Source organism: Salvelinus alpinus, chromosome 35 (genome assembly GCF_045679555.1).
Source record: "Salvelinus alpinus chromosome 35, SLU_Salpinus.1, whole genome shotgun sequence".
Classification (NCBI taxonomy): Eukaryota; Metazoa; Chordata; class Actinopteri; order Salmoniformes; family Salmonidae; genus Salvelinus; species Salvelinus alpinus.
In genome coordinates, this window is record NC_092120.1 from 12,537,704 (window position 1) to 12,555,219 (window position 17,516).

The following is a 17,516-nucleotide window of genomic DNA, read 5'->3' on the forward strand; positions in this document are numbered from 1 at the left end:
GAAGTATGGCATATGCTGCAGATACAGTAGCCTATATCTAAACAATAGATGCCAAATTATCTCTGTATTATGTAACTATCGTATTTTACTAAAAGTGTCTAAATATCTATTACTCCGGAGGTGCTGTGAGCGCTCTTCGTTAGTGTCTCAGATGGTAGCCACCGTGGCAGAAACTGACACTACCATTAAGATGAAACCATCCATTAAGCCATTTTGCCTGCCATGGGCATTGATGCGTCTTCTGACATTCAAGTCAATTAACCCTCCTTGGATGCACACACAGCAGAACTGCTTTGCTGATTCATCGCCTTCTGGGCGTACAAGTGACTATTGACAGGTATTTATTGGGCAATATTACAATAACTCATCTCTACCATTATTGGCTTCTTGATGTGGAACTAAAATGTGTTAACACTACTGCCCGATTAAAACAAAATGGCTGTGTTTAGCAATAAAAAAAACATTCAGGCTGGAACATGTTTTCCAGTTGCTCACGTTATGTCTAAGAACATAAGAAAACACAGCCTGCACATTACAGGGGTATATTGTACATGTACGTGATTGAATAGGATTAGTCCTTCAACACACTGCAGCGAGCATAAAGAGCAACAGGTATCAAATTACGCGTTTATGGTGGACTTACTCTGAAAGTGACCATGGTGCGCTTCCATACATCACGAAAGCCTACATTTCTTTTTCGCGCCCCATTCCTCACACCCACCGTTCTTTTTGTTTTTGAGGTGGAGCCTGATACCCCGATTCTTCAGTGGACTGTCGGCAAGACAGACCTGCACGGGTTGCATGATTGAGGCCAATAGTCAGTCGCATAGATAAATACATTATACCGATACGAAAGCCGATTGATTGTCTATTGTGGAAATAATAAAGTGAGAACTCTTTCGATTATTAAATCCTTGGAAATCGGGCACATTGAGGACGTGGAATGATGAATTATATAATATTGGCGACCGTTTTTTCCATGGTTTTCGCCGAAAAGTCACCTCGGCTGAAATTCATTGTAAAAGGTATGTGCTAATTTAGCTATTTGCGTTTAGGGTGGTTAGATGTGTATTAGGCTATATGCGAGGACATTGTTTTTTCCTCCATAGAAATAGTTAGATTAACAATGAACACTAGACTGTAATCTACTTGAAAATAAAAGTAGTGGATCACTCCTCATCGCGCGTTTATACATGCATGACGTCATGTATGATTCAAGGTAGACAATCATGTAAAATGTTCCTCAAAACAAGCTATACCAACAAAATAGAAATGTAGCTTTATAATGATACTAGGCTATATTAAATTGACAGAATGTTTGGCATTGTGCCAATGAGAACGGATCTCAGAGGAACGCAAATAATGTGATGAGAGAGAAAACACTTTGGACTTGGTATAATTGTATAATTTAAATAGCCGATTTGTCAAATTATTTATGTGTCCCAGTTCTCAACTAAATGAAATGAAATAAGCTATTTGTATTAGATTACATGGAAGAAAGTAAACACTGTGTATTAGATTAAATGGAAGAAATTAAGCACTGTGTATTAGATTATATTAAGCTTCATGTGGGCTAATTTAGGCCCATTGGCCTATTCCATTGTAATGAAATGTAAGGGACAGAAGTGTTGTTTGGAACAGGTTTATGGCAGCGGGAACGGTAGAATTATTCAGAACCAATTGTGTTTTACAAGAAACTAGCTTAATTAAGATAGCCTATTATTAATATTTACGTGTTGATTATTCGGGTAGCCTGTTTTATACAATAGTGACTCACTCCTACGAAGACATCTAATCTTGAATTCAGAGCGCACCTCAGCATGCCAATGCAGAGGCTGTATGTTAAAGGCCCAGTGCAGTCAAACGTGTTTTTCCTGTGTTTTACATATATTTCCACAATATGATGTTGGAATAATACTGTGAAATTGTAAAAAGGTTGATAATGCTTCTTTAGTGTAAGACCTGTTTAAAAAGGCCGCCTGAAATTTCTGCCCGTTTTGGTGGGATAGAATTTTAGCCTGCCTGGCTAATTCGGCTGACTTGGACCTTTAAGTGTTTTGAAGGTTTTGTACGTTTTTGCGTTTCGGTCACTGATAACTCATGTGTGAGGTTCAACCTAGGGCAGTGGGTAGACGTTTGTCAGTTGTCATGGAAACGCAGTCCTGGTGTTGTTTACCAATCAGACAGCTGTTATTTGTGATCAATGTCCGGATATTTCTTCTGCTCTGCACCTTATTCCCTCTTCAAGACAGAATATAAGGCTAAATGATACGTGCTAATTGAAAAGAGTGCTCAGGAGCTCTGTGTGTAATATCATTACGTTTACTCAAAGACACAATGTCAGTGAACGTATTACAAAACCACTACATTACAGTTAAAACCCAGCATTATGGTGAATACTTTGGTCGCGCTGCAGAACTGCAATGCAGGTGCACGAGCTGACGCGTTGATGGTACTGCAGTAGCTAAGGCTTGTTGAGGATAGAACAGTAGCATTAGCTCCAGGACCTCATTAACACACGCGAACACAAGCGCGCGTAAACACGCACACATACACACACTCATCCACACAACCCAATTAATATTTATGGAAATTCCGCGCAGAAAAATAACAATTATATTTTCAAACTCACGCCCTCACACCTTGCACAGTGGTCTAATAAATTCACAATCAATAGAAACAGGGCTATCAAGTTAAGATGCACCGACGCTATAGTCATTACAGGTGTAAAGGACTGTATTCCTCTTGGCAGATCAGCAGCCAAATACAGACAACAACATGGCCTATTTGTTTGACATATCAATCAAACGTATGTTATACAATAGGCCTACCAACCCTATAAAGGGATGTCATATTAACGACATTCAGTCCTAGTGTACCCGTTAGAGACAGAGACATGTCAAAACAGAAAGATAAAATCGATGAAGGCATTACGGTCTTCTCACCGTGAAGGTTCAAATGACTGGTGAGACCGAAGCCTAGTTCAGCACCTTTGACAGCACCATTTGCCGCTCTTTTGTCGGCCAATTGAGGAACTGGTGGTCTACTTTCCTGAAGCGTTGAGAACGTCAGTCTGCCACTGAATTGGTAGACACACTAGTGTTGGATTTGCATGTGCCTGTAGGAATAGGAGTCCCGAGGGTAAATTGTGCATAACCATGGCAACCAATTCAATTTCAGTACAGACTCTTTCTCTCTCTCTGAACTGTACAGCTTCAGCCTCATATCATGTAAAACTAAAATGACTTGGGTCAAAAGGTAGACTGGTGGCTTTTTTTGTTGTTGACCATTACATGACCACACCACAGAGCTCAATTAATACATTCTTGTTAAATCAAATGAATGAACTGAAAATAATGGGCAATTACATGTTTAATTGACTCAACTTGAAACCCCCAAGACACTGATATACTGGTATATCATATAAGGACATTGTAGCAACACCTTCTCCTAATCTACTTTGATATGGCCCACAGAGCCGGCCAGGTATCACTTCTCCAAACCGGAGAACTACATGTCAGTGTACCACCAGGAAGGCACCAACGTGCTGTACGTGGGGGGCCAGACAGTGATCTACGTGCTGACGTTCACTGACAGGGGGGTCCGCGACCTGCAGGTGAGTTGCTGGTAACCAACGAGATGAACAGAGATACTCGGTGGTGGTGACACAGTAACCCAGTAAAGGCACAGGAGACTGGCTTAAAGAGGAGGCAGCAGCTGTCGACCTAGTTCAACAGGCTCCATTTATAGAGCAGATCTCATCTCTGTCCAATCGGAAGGAAGTGATTATATAGCGTGGACTTATGAGGTCAACATACAATAAAGATAATACACTGAGCTAATAATGTCAACGTTGATTCGACGAACATGAGCAGAAGGTAGCCTATCATTTGTCTTTTGTGACTATTCTGATTGTCTGTGCCCTATAGTTACGCTTAGTTGATCAATATTAGAGACAGTAAAGTAATCCTCCCTTTGTTAGTTTATGGCACAGGACCTGACTTTTGTCATTTTCAATCAGCACTGAATTTGATTGCAGTTGTTTGCATATTTGAAAAGGCCTAATATTTGCATACGAGTTATGGATAAATTGTATGACATACTGGAATGTATCTTACATTATTACAGATCCCTGTGGTAACCGATGAAAACGCAAAGGCAGCTTGCATCGCCAAATCAGACCCACCAAAGGTAGGTGGTCACCATCAACATCATCATCATCCTCATCATCAATCGTTGTCATCATTATCATCATCATTACAATGAGGTAAGTTTGTTGCTACTGTACAAATATGAATCAAACAGACACATAACATCAACGTGATATCATCCCCAGTAGAAACTGTAAAGAAAGGTTGGGACAGGGGAACGGTACAATGCTGTATTTGGTATTCAGGCACAAACTGCATCTGGAAGTTTCTCTTGAGTTAACAGTCCAGCTACTGTACTTTATGAATAAGTGATGCAATGCATATGAAGTTATGCAGACAATCCATTCCCTCAGTACTGCAGAGGTAATTCTTGCGCTATCTGCCAAATTAGGGAAAATGGATCAGTTCCAATAGTCTCTCTCTCTCTCTCTCTCTCTCTCTCTCTCTCTCTCTCTCTCTCTCTCTCTCTCTCTGTCTCTGTCTCTGTCTCTGTCTCTGTCTCTGTCTCTCTGTCTCTGTCTCACTCTCTCTCTGTCTCTCTCTCTCTCTGTCTCTCTCTCTCTCTCTCTCTTTCTCTCATCCCCCTCTCTGCTACAGTTGGAGTGCGACAATTTCATCACAGTCATCCAGAAAGTCAATGACACTTTTGTGGTATGCGGGACAAATGCAGGAACCCCCAAATGCTGGCTGCTGGTAAGATGACATGATGATGAATAGAATAGCTATTGTCTTCAACATGTGTTTAGTGTTCTCACAACGGTCACACTTTCATCTTTCTTAACTCCTGTATCACTTTTATAAAAGTTGGTAATAGTGTTCAATAAAAAACTTCAACTTATATCTCTATTTGTACTGTATACAAGGTGGTAAGAGCATTCAGGATATGGCTTGTGAGGTTGTGATGTCATTTCCTCTCCATAGGTAAATGACACTGTGCTGACTGACGCCCCCACCAATGGACAGATGGCACCAGCCTCTGACATCTCCCCTCCCTACCCCTCCCAGAGGTCTGTCAGTCTGTCTGCAGGTACGATGAGAGGACAGACAGACACTCCATCCAAACATCCATAGAAACTCTCCTATTGGCACAATACCAAACCTATCCCTCACCCCTATTTCTACATCCTTGTTAACTCCTCCCTGTGGATCTGAAAGTATGGGATAAGTATCAGCATTTTGGCGGAGAGCTCCATCCAGCCATTATGTTCATAAGTATACAGACCAATCAGATTCTCAACATTGGCTTTGGTATGGGATAGGAGATCTGTTTAAAATGGTACCATAGTACTACAGATGGTTCACGACATGTAGCGAAGCTGTAACTCACAGTATTATCAAAATCATGGAAAGGTTACTTTGTATAGCAGGTTCTGTGATATCGCAGACCAGGCTGGACTGGAGTGATGAACCTATGAGCCATTTGCTAGAGTGGTGCAGCATTCTGATAATGTTCAGTTCTCATTGAACCATTAATGTCATGATTCCAAATTACCTCCCTTATTGCTATGGAGACAGTGCCCTAAGTGGGGTAATTGTAATACGGTTATGGGAGGATGTTGGTTGATGCAGTCAGCTGTCTTCTGTTGATTTCTTTTTTATCTCTCCCTCTACCTTCTGTTTATCTCTCTCTCTCTCCCTCTCTCCTCTTTATCTCTCTCTCTATCTTTAACCCCCCCCCTCTCTCACTCTCAGATGGGAATCTATACTCTGCTCTGTCAGCAGTGGGGCGTCACCCTGGCTCTATCCGCCGGACCTACGGCACTCAGAAGCTTCTGAAGACTGAGACCAAGTGGCTGCAGAGTGAGTGGGATGAGAGCAACATGGGACTATATTGGTGTAGGAGAGCTGCATGAGGCACTGGAGTGGATGAGCATGGAAATAGCAACTCTATATTATCTTCTATCTTGTAACTGTAACATGCTGCATGCAGAAATGTAATCACTATGAATTCTTCAATTTTAAAGATCATAAGTTAAATTCACTATTGTGATAAAACATTGTATGACTAACTCCCTGTATGATGAACTGGAAGTCTTTATTAGCCTATAAAACTTCCAAGCAAACACTTTTATCAAAAGATATATTTTTAAATCCACCTTTATCTCTGTACACACTAGATGGCCCTGCTAGAATGAAATGCATTATGAGTTTGAAAAGGACCCAAATAGTTACAACCAGTGACTGAGTTGGCCTGGTGCTCACTGGCCTCAAATGTTTTATTGCCTGATTGAGTATTAGCGCTTATAGAATTGTGCCTGTTAAATAGTGATGAGTACCAGCAGCTAAATATAAAGAGTAACGGCACCAGAAATGAGTACCGGCACCTATTTCAGTCCACTTCAAGCACTGGTGGAAGTCCTTTCTCTCTCCTGCTGCAGGCCCCCAGTTTGGTGGAGCAGCAGTAATGCCAGCCTCTCAGAAACACAAGGAGGAGATCTACTTCTTCTTCAGTGAGATCAACAAGACGGCCATGGTGGACGAGGAGCCCTACAGGTCGCGCATCGGTCGAATCTGCATGGTAACCATATCAACATCACCTTATATCAGCTGTATTACAACGTTATTGCATATTAAAGCTGAGCTCCGCGAAAGGAGAAACAGTACCACTGGTCACCCCAGGCACATTAGTTATTGTTATTGTTTAGTTTTTTGAAACAGAAGAGATGAGCATCCAGCCTCGTGGTAAAAAGAAAACGTAGTACATACTCCAATGTTCTATCGCATGTGCAATGATGTCAGAGGGGGAAAAACTGGGTTTGTTGTTTGAAGTAACATCTTTTCTGTTGTAATATTGCGAACGAACCTGGCAGTTTCACCGCTACGGATTCCAGCTTCAATGTTATGGTGTACTGTTGTATACTGTGTGTCCGTCTCCAGGTGGACGAGGGGGGCATAAAGAACCTGCTGGCGGACTCGTGGACTACCTTCCTGAAGGCCAGGGTGATGTGTGGTGCGGGTAGCACCCCCCAGCAGTACAACAACATCAGACAGGCGTTTGTGCTGTCTGAAGTGGCCCAGGAGAAGAGGACCGGGGTCATGTACGGCCTGTTTGCCAACGCCTGGTGAGTAGACACCTTACACCTTCAACACCCTCCAACCCATATGGCTGCTTAAGACTGTGTCATGCTTAGAATGCAGGAGAGGAATGAGCTGCACAAACAACATAATCAGAGGAAAGGAGGAATTATGCACAGCACATCCAAATGGGGCACAGGAGCTGGATAGGCATGTACAGCAATGAAAACTTGGGAGCAGCAACAAGTTTCAGTGAGGAAAATACATGATTGTATTTGAAAGGGAAAGGGAAAGGGGGATGCCTAGTCAGTTGTACAACTGAATGCATTCAACTGAATTGTATCTTCTGCATTTAACCCAACCCCTCTGAATCAGAAGTGGGCTATGCTCTGTGGAGTGCTTTTACTAGCATATTTGAGCAGCCTTAAATCTTTTAAGTCCTTTTACGGAGTCATAGTAATATGATTCTACTCAGCTATCAGTCTGTGATTGAGTTGCTAACGACTTTCCGATTCACATTAAGTTTGAATAAAGTAGGAAGAATGAAGGAAGGCTTTTAAGTGTTGTATTGTTTGGTTGACCAGGGACACAACAGTGATATGTGCTTACTCCATCGAGGACATTGACCAGGCCTTCGCCACATCCAAACTGAAGGGTTACAGCAGTCCTCTGATTGGACATCGCCCTGGCACAGTAAGACACCCACTGAATCAGTTAAATTAACTTTATTTTAATTAATGTTTTTTAGTGCCAATCAAAGTCATTTTGCAATGGCCAATTGCATAAGCTCATGCATGTGAGTCCGTCAATTTTGGGGAAGTGGAAGACTTGTGTTTCTATTTTGGAACAGTTGCAGATGACAGACACTGGTTGTGAAATTATTGTGCAAGGCAAAGCCACAGCCTAAGTCTGTCTCCCTTCCTGATTACATCACTTTCATTACATCACTTCTTGTCCCAGTGTGCCTTCAAGAACTCCACGGCAGCCCACAACCCTAAGACCCTGGGGGTGATCAGGGACCACCCGGAGATCGAGGATGTGATTCGTCCGGTCGGGGGTGCTCCGCTGAACCTGCCCACCGACGATCACTTCACACACACTGTCGCTGCCATGGTGCTGGCAGTCAACGACGAGCACTATACTGTGCTGTACCTGGGAACAGGTGTGTGTGTGTGTGTGTTTTTTGCTGTCAAACTGTATCTCATGTACATATGTTTGGTGTAACCTATTTAAAAGTTATCTTTTAGAAGACGTAGTCTCCTTGACAAAGTAAATATAAAAGTTGTTTGCTCAACGCAGGCATGAGTTGGGGCTTATTATAAGAGTGCATTTTTTGGCATGAATCCCAGATAAATTGACTGAATTAAAAAAAACAAAGTAGCTACAGCCTAATCGGCTGATAAAGAAGTCAGTCGCTACACAGGGAAAGTAGTGATAGAGCTGTGAACAGAGCCATGGGTCTCTGAGGTGGCCTAATAAGAAATTAGAGCAGTTAAGTCTTCTGTGGGAAGTAATAGCCTCTCAATGTGGGAAGGAGATAAGAGAGGACAAGCTGTAGGACAGGCCTGCTCCTCTCCGTAAGTCAGCCACTGATGAATTGACCAGTAGAGGAAAAAAGCAGCATGTGCTATTATAAACCTGGGGCCATATTCAATCAAAAATAGTCACTGGGTTTCCGGGATACATAGAAAATAATAGGGCTCGACAATGGTGTCTCTCTCTCTGATAATGTTCTCTCTCTCTTTCTGGTGATAGAACAGGGGAAAGTGCTCAAGGTTCTGCACACTATCGAGGATGCCTTTATCATATCCCAGTACTCCCTCTTCCACAATGAGGGTCCTGTTCTAAGCATGGCCATCGACTCTAGGAAGGTACTGTGAGACCATCAGCGAATACTCCTTAGCAGCTAGCACTAATATCCATAGATGAATTTGTTTACGATGTAGCTGCAGTCCAATCCTTTTAAACAATGCACTTCTAGTGATAGCCACTGAATGTCTCTTCCTGTCTCTCATGTATTGCTCCCTGCCTTCTCCCCCAGGGCCACCTTTATGTGGGCACGGCAATGGAGGTCCAGCGCATACCGTTGGCTGACTGCGGTCGCTATGGAGACAGTTGCCGGGAGTGCATTCTGTCTCGGGATCCCTATTGTGGTTGGGACGCAGCCAGGCGGAGGTGCACACCCATCCCAGCTGGATACAACATCAGCACTGGGTATGAGATGTGATGATGTCACTCCTGGAATACAGTTCAGATACCTATGGAAAACATGCAGTGTACCAAAAATGACAGTCAATACCAGCCATAACTTATCATTTCTCACAGAGTGTCGAGGTTCCAACTACTATTCTAGGTTTTATGATAATTGTTTCATTTACATAAAATGGTTGATCGTTCAAAATGGTACATGCTAATTTGATGTTCCTTCAATAATTTGTTTCATACTGTAGGGCACTCACTCAGAGTCTGGACCACTCCAATGCCTCTATCTGTGGTGAAGCTGCTGGTGAGTGCCACTCCACCTCCTCTCTGACTCTCTGTATCTTTATTAACTGAAATATGGAACTTTTTTCCAGAGCTTAACTCGGAAGATGATATCATATAATTGAGTGGAGGCTCAAACCCATTGGGCGGTTTAATATCAAAGTTTGCCCTCACTTCAAAGCCCAATAGCTTCAGCCATATTAACCTCTAATAATCCAAACAAATTCTCCCCGCTGATGGGATATGTACTGTCTTTGTTATCAAGCTCTTTTTTCCATGACTTCTGTTGGTCGCAGTCTCAGTGCAGCTGTCATGCATATCCGTTGACTGTTTCCCTTTCTTCCATTCCTGGAACACTGAGATTTAATCCTAGGGAGTAGAGGATGAAAGGTGATGCAATATCATATATAAAGATATTATATTTTAATCTGTTATTTTAGCTGATATTTTCCAGAGAAAGTAAGTATCAGGCCACAGAATAAAATAGAACACTATTTAATGCATCTCTGTGTCAGTTTGTACACGTTAGTCTGGTTTTAGGTTTACTGGGCTTTGAGTCACAATTGTCCTACTAACTGAGAGCAAAGTTATCATTTACAATAACCTGTATATTTTTTCACAAATAAACTCAGCAAAAAAAGAAACGTCCTCTCACTGTCAACTGCGTTTATTTTCAGCAAACTTAAGATGTGTAAATATTTGTATGAACATAAAAAGATTCAACAACTGAGACATAAACTGAACAAGTTCCACAGACATGTTGTAACGCTTGTCTGATGAAGAAGGAGTGAACCAAAGCGCAGCGTCGTACGTGTTCATAATATTTTAATAAATTAGAACACTTGAACAAAAATAACAAAGAGACAAACGAACAGTTCTGTAAGGTAACTAAACTAAACAGAAAACAACTACCCACAAACACAGGTGGGAAAAAGCCTACCTAAGTATGATTCTCAATCAGAGACAACGATAGACAGCTGCCTCTGATTGAGAACCACACCCGGCCAAACACAAAGAAATAGAAAACATAAAGAAACTAGAATGCCCACCCTAGTCACACCCTGGCCTAACCAAAATAGAGAATAAAAGCCTCTCTATGGCCAGGACGTGACACATGTGACTAACAGAAATGGAATAATGTGTCCCTGAACAAAGGGGGGTCAAAAAAAAAAAAAAAGTAACAGTCAGTATCTGGTGTGGCCACCAGCTGCATTAAGTACTGCAGTGCATCTCCTCATGGACGGCACCAGATTTGCCAGTTCTTGCTGTGAGATGTTACCCCACTCTTCCACCAAGGCACCTGAAAGTTCCCTGACATTTCTGGGGGGAATGGGAATGGCCCTAGCCCTCACCTTCCGATCCAACAGGTCCCAGACGTGCTCAATGGGATTGAGATCCGGGCTCTTCGCTGGCCATGGCAGGACACTGACATTCCTGTCTTGCAGGAAATCACGCACAGAACGAGCAGTACAGAACGAGCAGTATGGCTGGTGGCATTGTCATGCTGGAGGGTCATGTCAGGATGAGCCTGCAGGAAGGGTACCACATGAGGGAGGAGGATGTCTTCCCTGTAACGCACAGCGTTGAGGTTGCCTGCAATGACAACAAGCTCAGTCCAATGATGCTATGACACACCGCCCCAGACCATACCGACCCTCCACCTCCAAATCGATCCCGCTCCAGAGTACAGGCCTCGGTGTAACGCTCATTCCTTTGACGATAAATGCGAATCCGACCATCACCACTTGTCAGTGAAGAGCACTTTTTGCCAGTCCTGTCTGGTCCAGTGACGGTGGGTTTGTGCCCATAGGTGACGTTGTTGCCGGTGATGTCAGGTGATGACCTGCCTTACAACAGGCCTACAAGCCTCAATCCAGCCTCTCTCAGCCTATTGCGAACAGTCTGAGCACTGATGGAGGGATTGTGCATTCCTGGTGTAACTCAGGCAGGTGTTGTTGCCATCCTGTACCTGTCCCAAAGGTGTGATGTTCGGATGTACCGATCCTGTGCAGGTGTTGTTACACGTGGTCTGCCACTGTGAGGACGATCAGCTGTTCGACCTGTCTCCCTCTAGCGCTGTCTTAGGCGTGTCACAATACGGACATTGTAATTTATTGCCCTGGCCACATCTGCAGTCCTCATGCCTCCTTGCAGCATGCCTAAGGCACGTTCACGCAGATGAGCAGGGACCCTGGGCATCTTTCTTTTGGTGTTTTTCAGAGTCAGTAGAAAGGCCTCTTTAGTGTCCTAAGTTTTCATAACTGTGGCCTTAATTGCCTACCGTCTGTAAGCTGTTCCACAGGTGCATGTTCATTAATTATTTATGGTTAATTGAACCATCATGGGAAACAGTGTTTAAACCCTTTACAATGAAGATCTGTGAAGTTATTTGGATTTTTACGAATTATCTTTGAAAGACAGGGTCCTGAAAAAGGGACGTTTCTTTTTTTGCTGAGTTTATGAGTGTGGCCTCTCACCCACACATTTCTCACATAATGAAGTAGTCCTACCAATCCTGTCCTGCCATTCCCATTTTGAACTCACCTATGATTGTTACCGTAGATATGTAAACAATCCATAGGTATGAAACCATAGGCTACTCTCTAGTCTAGGCAGCCCATAAGTAAGTATTTCATTTGGGTGAGATCAATGTTAACCAGGCTGTGCCCTCTGAACCCCCACAGCACTGAAGACCCATAGGACAAACCCGAAACAGGTGGTGATTGACTCGGACGGCCCCGTCAACCTCCCCTGCCCCGTGCACTCCTTTCACGCCACCTACCGCTGGGAGAAGGACAACTGTATCCAGCACTACCCCTGCTTCATCATTGGAGACTCCTGTGTGCTGGAACCCACCCCTGGCCTGCCCCTTAAGCAGGGGGTGTTCCGCTGCATGGCCACAGAGAACGGCTACAAGGTGGAGGTGGTCTCCTACAGGCTGGTGATCAACAGTGGGCCTCTGCCTGCCTCCCTGTCCTCCACCCTGGGGCCCTCCCTCCTTCTTGCTGCAGCCACCCTCTGGCTCCTGTAACCATTGCAAATGCTAAAGCTAACCCCTTAGCCTCTAAGGCCCTCTCTCTGACAGACAGGAGAGGAGGGGCCACCATACCCAGGTTAGGTTCGCAGAGCATTGATATTAATGGTCGGGTAATGCGATCAGTGTTGCCCACAAAGACAGTTTTCAGAAAAAGTGTTTTTTTATTTAATTTACGTTGTTCAGAAAATGCCTGAAAATAAACCAAGCCATTTATTTTTAAATAATATATGGGCCTACCATATTAACTAATACTGTACTGTTTAAACAAAAAAAGACCTAAAACAAACTTAAAATACATAACATTTAAACTTAATTAATACATTAACATCAATATGGGTTTTATGGAAAGACAAACTATATTATCATGTCTTATTGTGAATTTTAAATACAGATTCAAACCACAAGATATGCTTTGCGAACCTTGCCTGTCCACCCAAGAGATGACATCTCATGAGTTGTGTTAAATACAATACCAAGCCAATTTCTCGTTATGGTTTCTCAACTTATTTTGAAACTTGATTGTGCTACTTTGTGAATATTTGAAGCTTGAATACTGCTCTAACATCTAAACATCCTGTTGAATGTCATAAGTATAGGCTAGTATTTAGAAAATGTCTGGTATTGAGTTAAAAAAAGCCTTAACAATTCTGGGACATACCCCCTAAGCACAATTTGCTGTGAAAGCAAAACTGCTCAATTGTGTTGACTTGAATCTGTGAATGAGGTGGCCAAGCCTTACTTTGATGCTGGGAGGAAGTGTCATCATTTTGACAAGAAGTCATCTTTTTTGACAGGAAGTAGGTAGAAGAGCATGAGCTCATCCTCGAACATCACTGTGTCTCGGCAAGTCCTCTGCAGTAAAGGCAGTTTTTGCATCATTTTATTGGATAGTATCAGACATTCATATTATGCTACTTCATTTTCAACAAACATAAGTACAGTAAACATCATTCAGTGGCAGGTGAGGACAAATTAGAATTGAGTAGATGACATGTAGAGCTAGTTGCATTTTGTAGTTTGCTAAATATGAGAAAAAGCTTGTGATTATATGAGTACCGTGTGTTAAGTATTTTATTGCTCCGCATATGCTGATTTCCACCATTGCTGCCTATGAAAGTTATTCTTGACGGTTCAAGGTTTTATACTGTACGGGATCCAGAGAGGACATATGAATAAAATAAAATAAATCCTTGTTATGTCGAGATAACAATTTATTTATCTCATGATCACGACATAACAAACGTTTCATGCTAACATATCAGTCATTGTCAGTTTATAAATTAGAATGTTAGCCAGCTAAATGTCCCTTACCTTGAACAAAGAGCTCTTGGGGCATCGAAGCCTTCATGGAGCATTTGAGCCATGAACGATGCCTGACAGGCTGACCTGTCTCTGAGGCTGTATGCCACCCCCAAGACCACAGGCAATCGCATGCAAGCAACAATGCAGCTAACTTGGCTAGTCTTGTGAGTGCGCAAGCTAGCTAGCTAGTTAGCTAGGTAGTCTTACTAGCTAGCTAGCTAGCTTGTTATATATGCTGGTTGTTAGCTTGCATAACTGATATGTGTATAATTGTAAGGGGCACGTCATGTTTTATGGATAATATTACAATTTACAGAGTGGGTGAGCACAATTCCTGACAGGCTAATAAGAGGATATTTTATCCTCAGACCTTGATCAGATTCAATAGCAGTCTCAGAGGCTGATAAATCAGGATTCCACCTTGTAGGTTGTTTCATAGGTAATGCTCCTTGCAGGCAGAGTAGCAGTCAGTGCATTATGTATATGATCAAGACTGGGTGCGCTCTATTCCTGGCAGGCTGATTCGATTCAGTAGTAGCCTCAGAGGCTGATAAGTCAGGATGCTGACTAGTAGGCTGTCTGCAAGGAGCCTTACATATGAAACAGCCTATAAGGCAGCACCCTGATTTATGAGTCTCTACGGCTTCTATTGAATCTGATCAGCTTGCCAGAAATAGAGCTCACTCACTTTGGATTATATGCATCAGCCTATACAGGTCTGACAGCTAATCTGCCTGCAAGAAGATTTACCTATGAAATAACCTACAGGGCAGCATCCTGATTTATCAGCCTCTGAGGCTGAAATTTAATTTGACCAGCCTGTCAGAAATGCAGCTCACCCACTGCAAATGTAAATATTATTCACAAAAAATGAAGTGTCACTTACAATTTATACACATATCAGTTATGCAAGCTAACCGCCAGCATAGATAACAAGCTAGCTTGCTAGCTAGAAAGCTCACAAGGCGAGCCAAGTTAGCTGTGTTCCTTGCATGTGATTTAATATGGTCTTGGGGGCGGTGGACACCCTGGGAGACTGTGTCACCTGTCAGGCATCGTTCCGTGCTTAAATTCCCCACTTTGCGATCAACACAGACACAGGGCTCCTTGATGAAGTGGTTATCGTGCATCTGAAGAAATTAATGGGTGATACGTTGTACTTTTGATTATCTTGGGATCTCGACAAAACAACTTTTGTTATGAGATAAATATGTCTTGATCTCGACATAACGAGATAACCATTTTTTTTATTCTTATGTCCTCTTCCGTAATACTGTGGTTATACAATGATGTTACTCATTGACTGCTTTAACTAACCTATTCTCAATGGGAAAATCCAGTGCACAATACTCAAAGGGGTTATTTTCATACTTGTATCTGTATGCTGTAACAAAAGGCTTGCCATAATTTGATAGGATCATTTTGTGAAGTAGAACACTTTGAGCAGCCACCATACTCTGGGGAGAAAGACAGAAATTGATTGAAATTTTTGGAAGATATGGAACAAAATTCCTCTTTAAGCAATAGATGTTTTTTATTTTAGCACCTGACCTCACATAAAAATAGTATATGCTTTATTGGAGGCAGAGAATGTTTGCTGGGAGGGAGTGGTTTACTCAAAGCAAATGTTGAATGTAACATATTAATATGAACGTAGTTGCAACAAAATGCAAGTCTATTGTTCCCATTTATTGATTGTAGTATCTCAGTGCTGAAGCACCATCTTACAACCACTACTGTGTTTTGAACTGTGCCACTGAGCTTTGTGGCAAATTTTGAAATGGCAAAAAAACACTGTCGCCTGAAAATATTGGTAGGTAACAGTCTACCTGCATAATGCTGTTCTTAGAACAGTTTTAGCCATAGTTCTGCAGGTTCCATCTTTCTCTCTGGGGGTGGCTGTACGTTTGTTGTCTCGAGGTCTCGGAAGGATCTGCTTGCTGCATTGCACTGATGCGGGCTATTGACCGTGCCAAACATAAGCTGTGTTGAGCCGCCTCATCCGCCGCCTGCCGCTTCTCACTCACTTAGCACTTTGAGTAATTGGTTTCCCAAATCTCTTTCTCAAACTCACACACATTCTTATATATGTCACAAATACACACAGGCATGTAGGTGCGCGCACACACACACACCTCTTGTTTACCAATCACCCACTTCAATCTCATTCCCTTTACTCCAGTATTTACTGTTGCTTATCTGTTTCAATGTATTTTGAGCATGAAGCTGGTGTGTCTCTGAAAACAGTGAACAGAAGCCTCTCATACACTAGCCAACACCAATTAGGCAACTGAACCTGTATCGCTCACTGCAGAGACATACAAGCTCTTTTACCAAGACAGATGGTCTAGTGTCAGTGGGTATTGTTAAAAACGGTCAATGAATCGTGGCTGTGCAGAGTTGATTGTATTTGGCCTTTCATGGATTTCCAAGGGGCAGCAGTGAAATGGGAGTTTGTTTTCTCTGGAGCACTTTATTTAATGACCACCTTCATAGCCAGGAGTCCCTGCTTTGACGTGGACATAAACAGTGGATATATCGCATGCGAGTGATTATCATTATCCTAGAAAGATTTAAACCGGTTTGTTGTGTTCAATTACCCGTTAGATAAATAATGCCAGCAGAGAAATAGAGTGAAGTGAATCGTATTGTCTTTAAATCCTTTCTCTGGTGCTTTGGACAGTGTTGATTGCATTCTGTGTCTTAGTACATTTTTATTGGGAATCAGCTTACCAAACTCGATTGAAGAGGAGATTGTATTGGTATCATGCTCGTTAATGCCTCACCATAACCATGATTTTTTTTAAAGGGCAGATGTCTGTCTATATGAAGTGTTAATACATGTCCATGTAACAAATATGTAACTCCATATGTTTCCCTTTACTGAACATGTACAGTGAAAATCAATAAAGTAATCAACTACAGTATTTTATTTTTTATTAACTTTTATTTTTTCAGGGTAGCCTAATTATTATATATATTTTTTCACACACTGGAAGAAAATGGTATATCATTGGTCTTTCTTTCATTTGCTTGTGTGTCTGTGAAGAGAGAGCGAGAAGCGGGGCAGAGGGAGGGATGTGGACAAGCATATCAGAGGAGAGGGAGAGAGAGCGATACATACTTAACTGTATAATACATGGGGCAATGAGCATGGCACCGTTTGCGGCACAGTGGAAAGTTGGATTACTTTAAATTGTAGCAGATTGTGTTAAATTCATGCTGGAGAACCACAAAATGGTTGATTCTACATTGAGTAAATTCTGTTGAAAATGTTGCACCATCTACTGGTGTAGAATTGTATGACAGTTCAGTGTCAATGCAGCATATAAGAGTAAAATAAAATAAAAACATCACTTAAACCATGAAACAGACAGGTGAACCCTATTTATGCTGGTGATGAACCCTATTTATACTGGTGAATGCCTATTCAAGGACATACTCCCTTGTCAGGGAAGTGATATTGCTTAACACAAAAGAGACTATTTTTGCCAACTCACTGTCAGCTCATTTTCTACCTATCACTT

At 42.2% G+C, this 17,516-nt stretch overlaps 1 protein-coding gene across 2 annotated transcripts; it reads left to right on the forward strand.

Annotated features, from left to right (window-relative positions):
- Nucleotides 1–198: 198 nt before the first annotated feature.
- On the forward strand, nt 199–16,913 carry LOC139564038 (semaphorin-7A-like). Of its 2 annotated transcripts, none has more exons than XM_071383233.1 (14): nt 199–337; nt 3,477–3,616; nt 4,129–4,191; nt 4,749–4,844; nt 5,073–5,178; nt 5,844–5,951; nt 6,530–6,669; nt 7,029–7,213; nt 7,751–7,859; nt 8,127–8,328; nt 8,922–9,037; nt 9,208–9,380; nt 9,617–9,672; nt 12,335–16,913. In XM_071383233.1, the coding sequence occupies exons 2-14, from the start codon at nt 3,515–3,517 to the stop codon at nt 12,679–12,681; spliced, it is 1,803 nt and encodes a 600-aa protein (XP_071239334.1). In that variant the 5' UTR covers nt 199–337; nt 3,477–3,514; the 3' UTR covers nt 12,682–16,913. The 2 variants fall into 2 exon arrangements, with proteins under 2 accessions (XP_071239334.1, XP_071239333.1); XM_071383232.1 differs by lacking the exon at nt 199–337 and adding an exon at nt 689–1,025.
- Nucleotides 16,914–17,516: the final 603 nt, after the last annotated feature.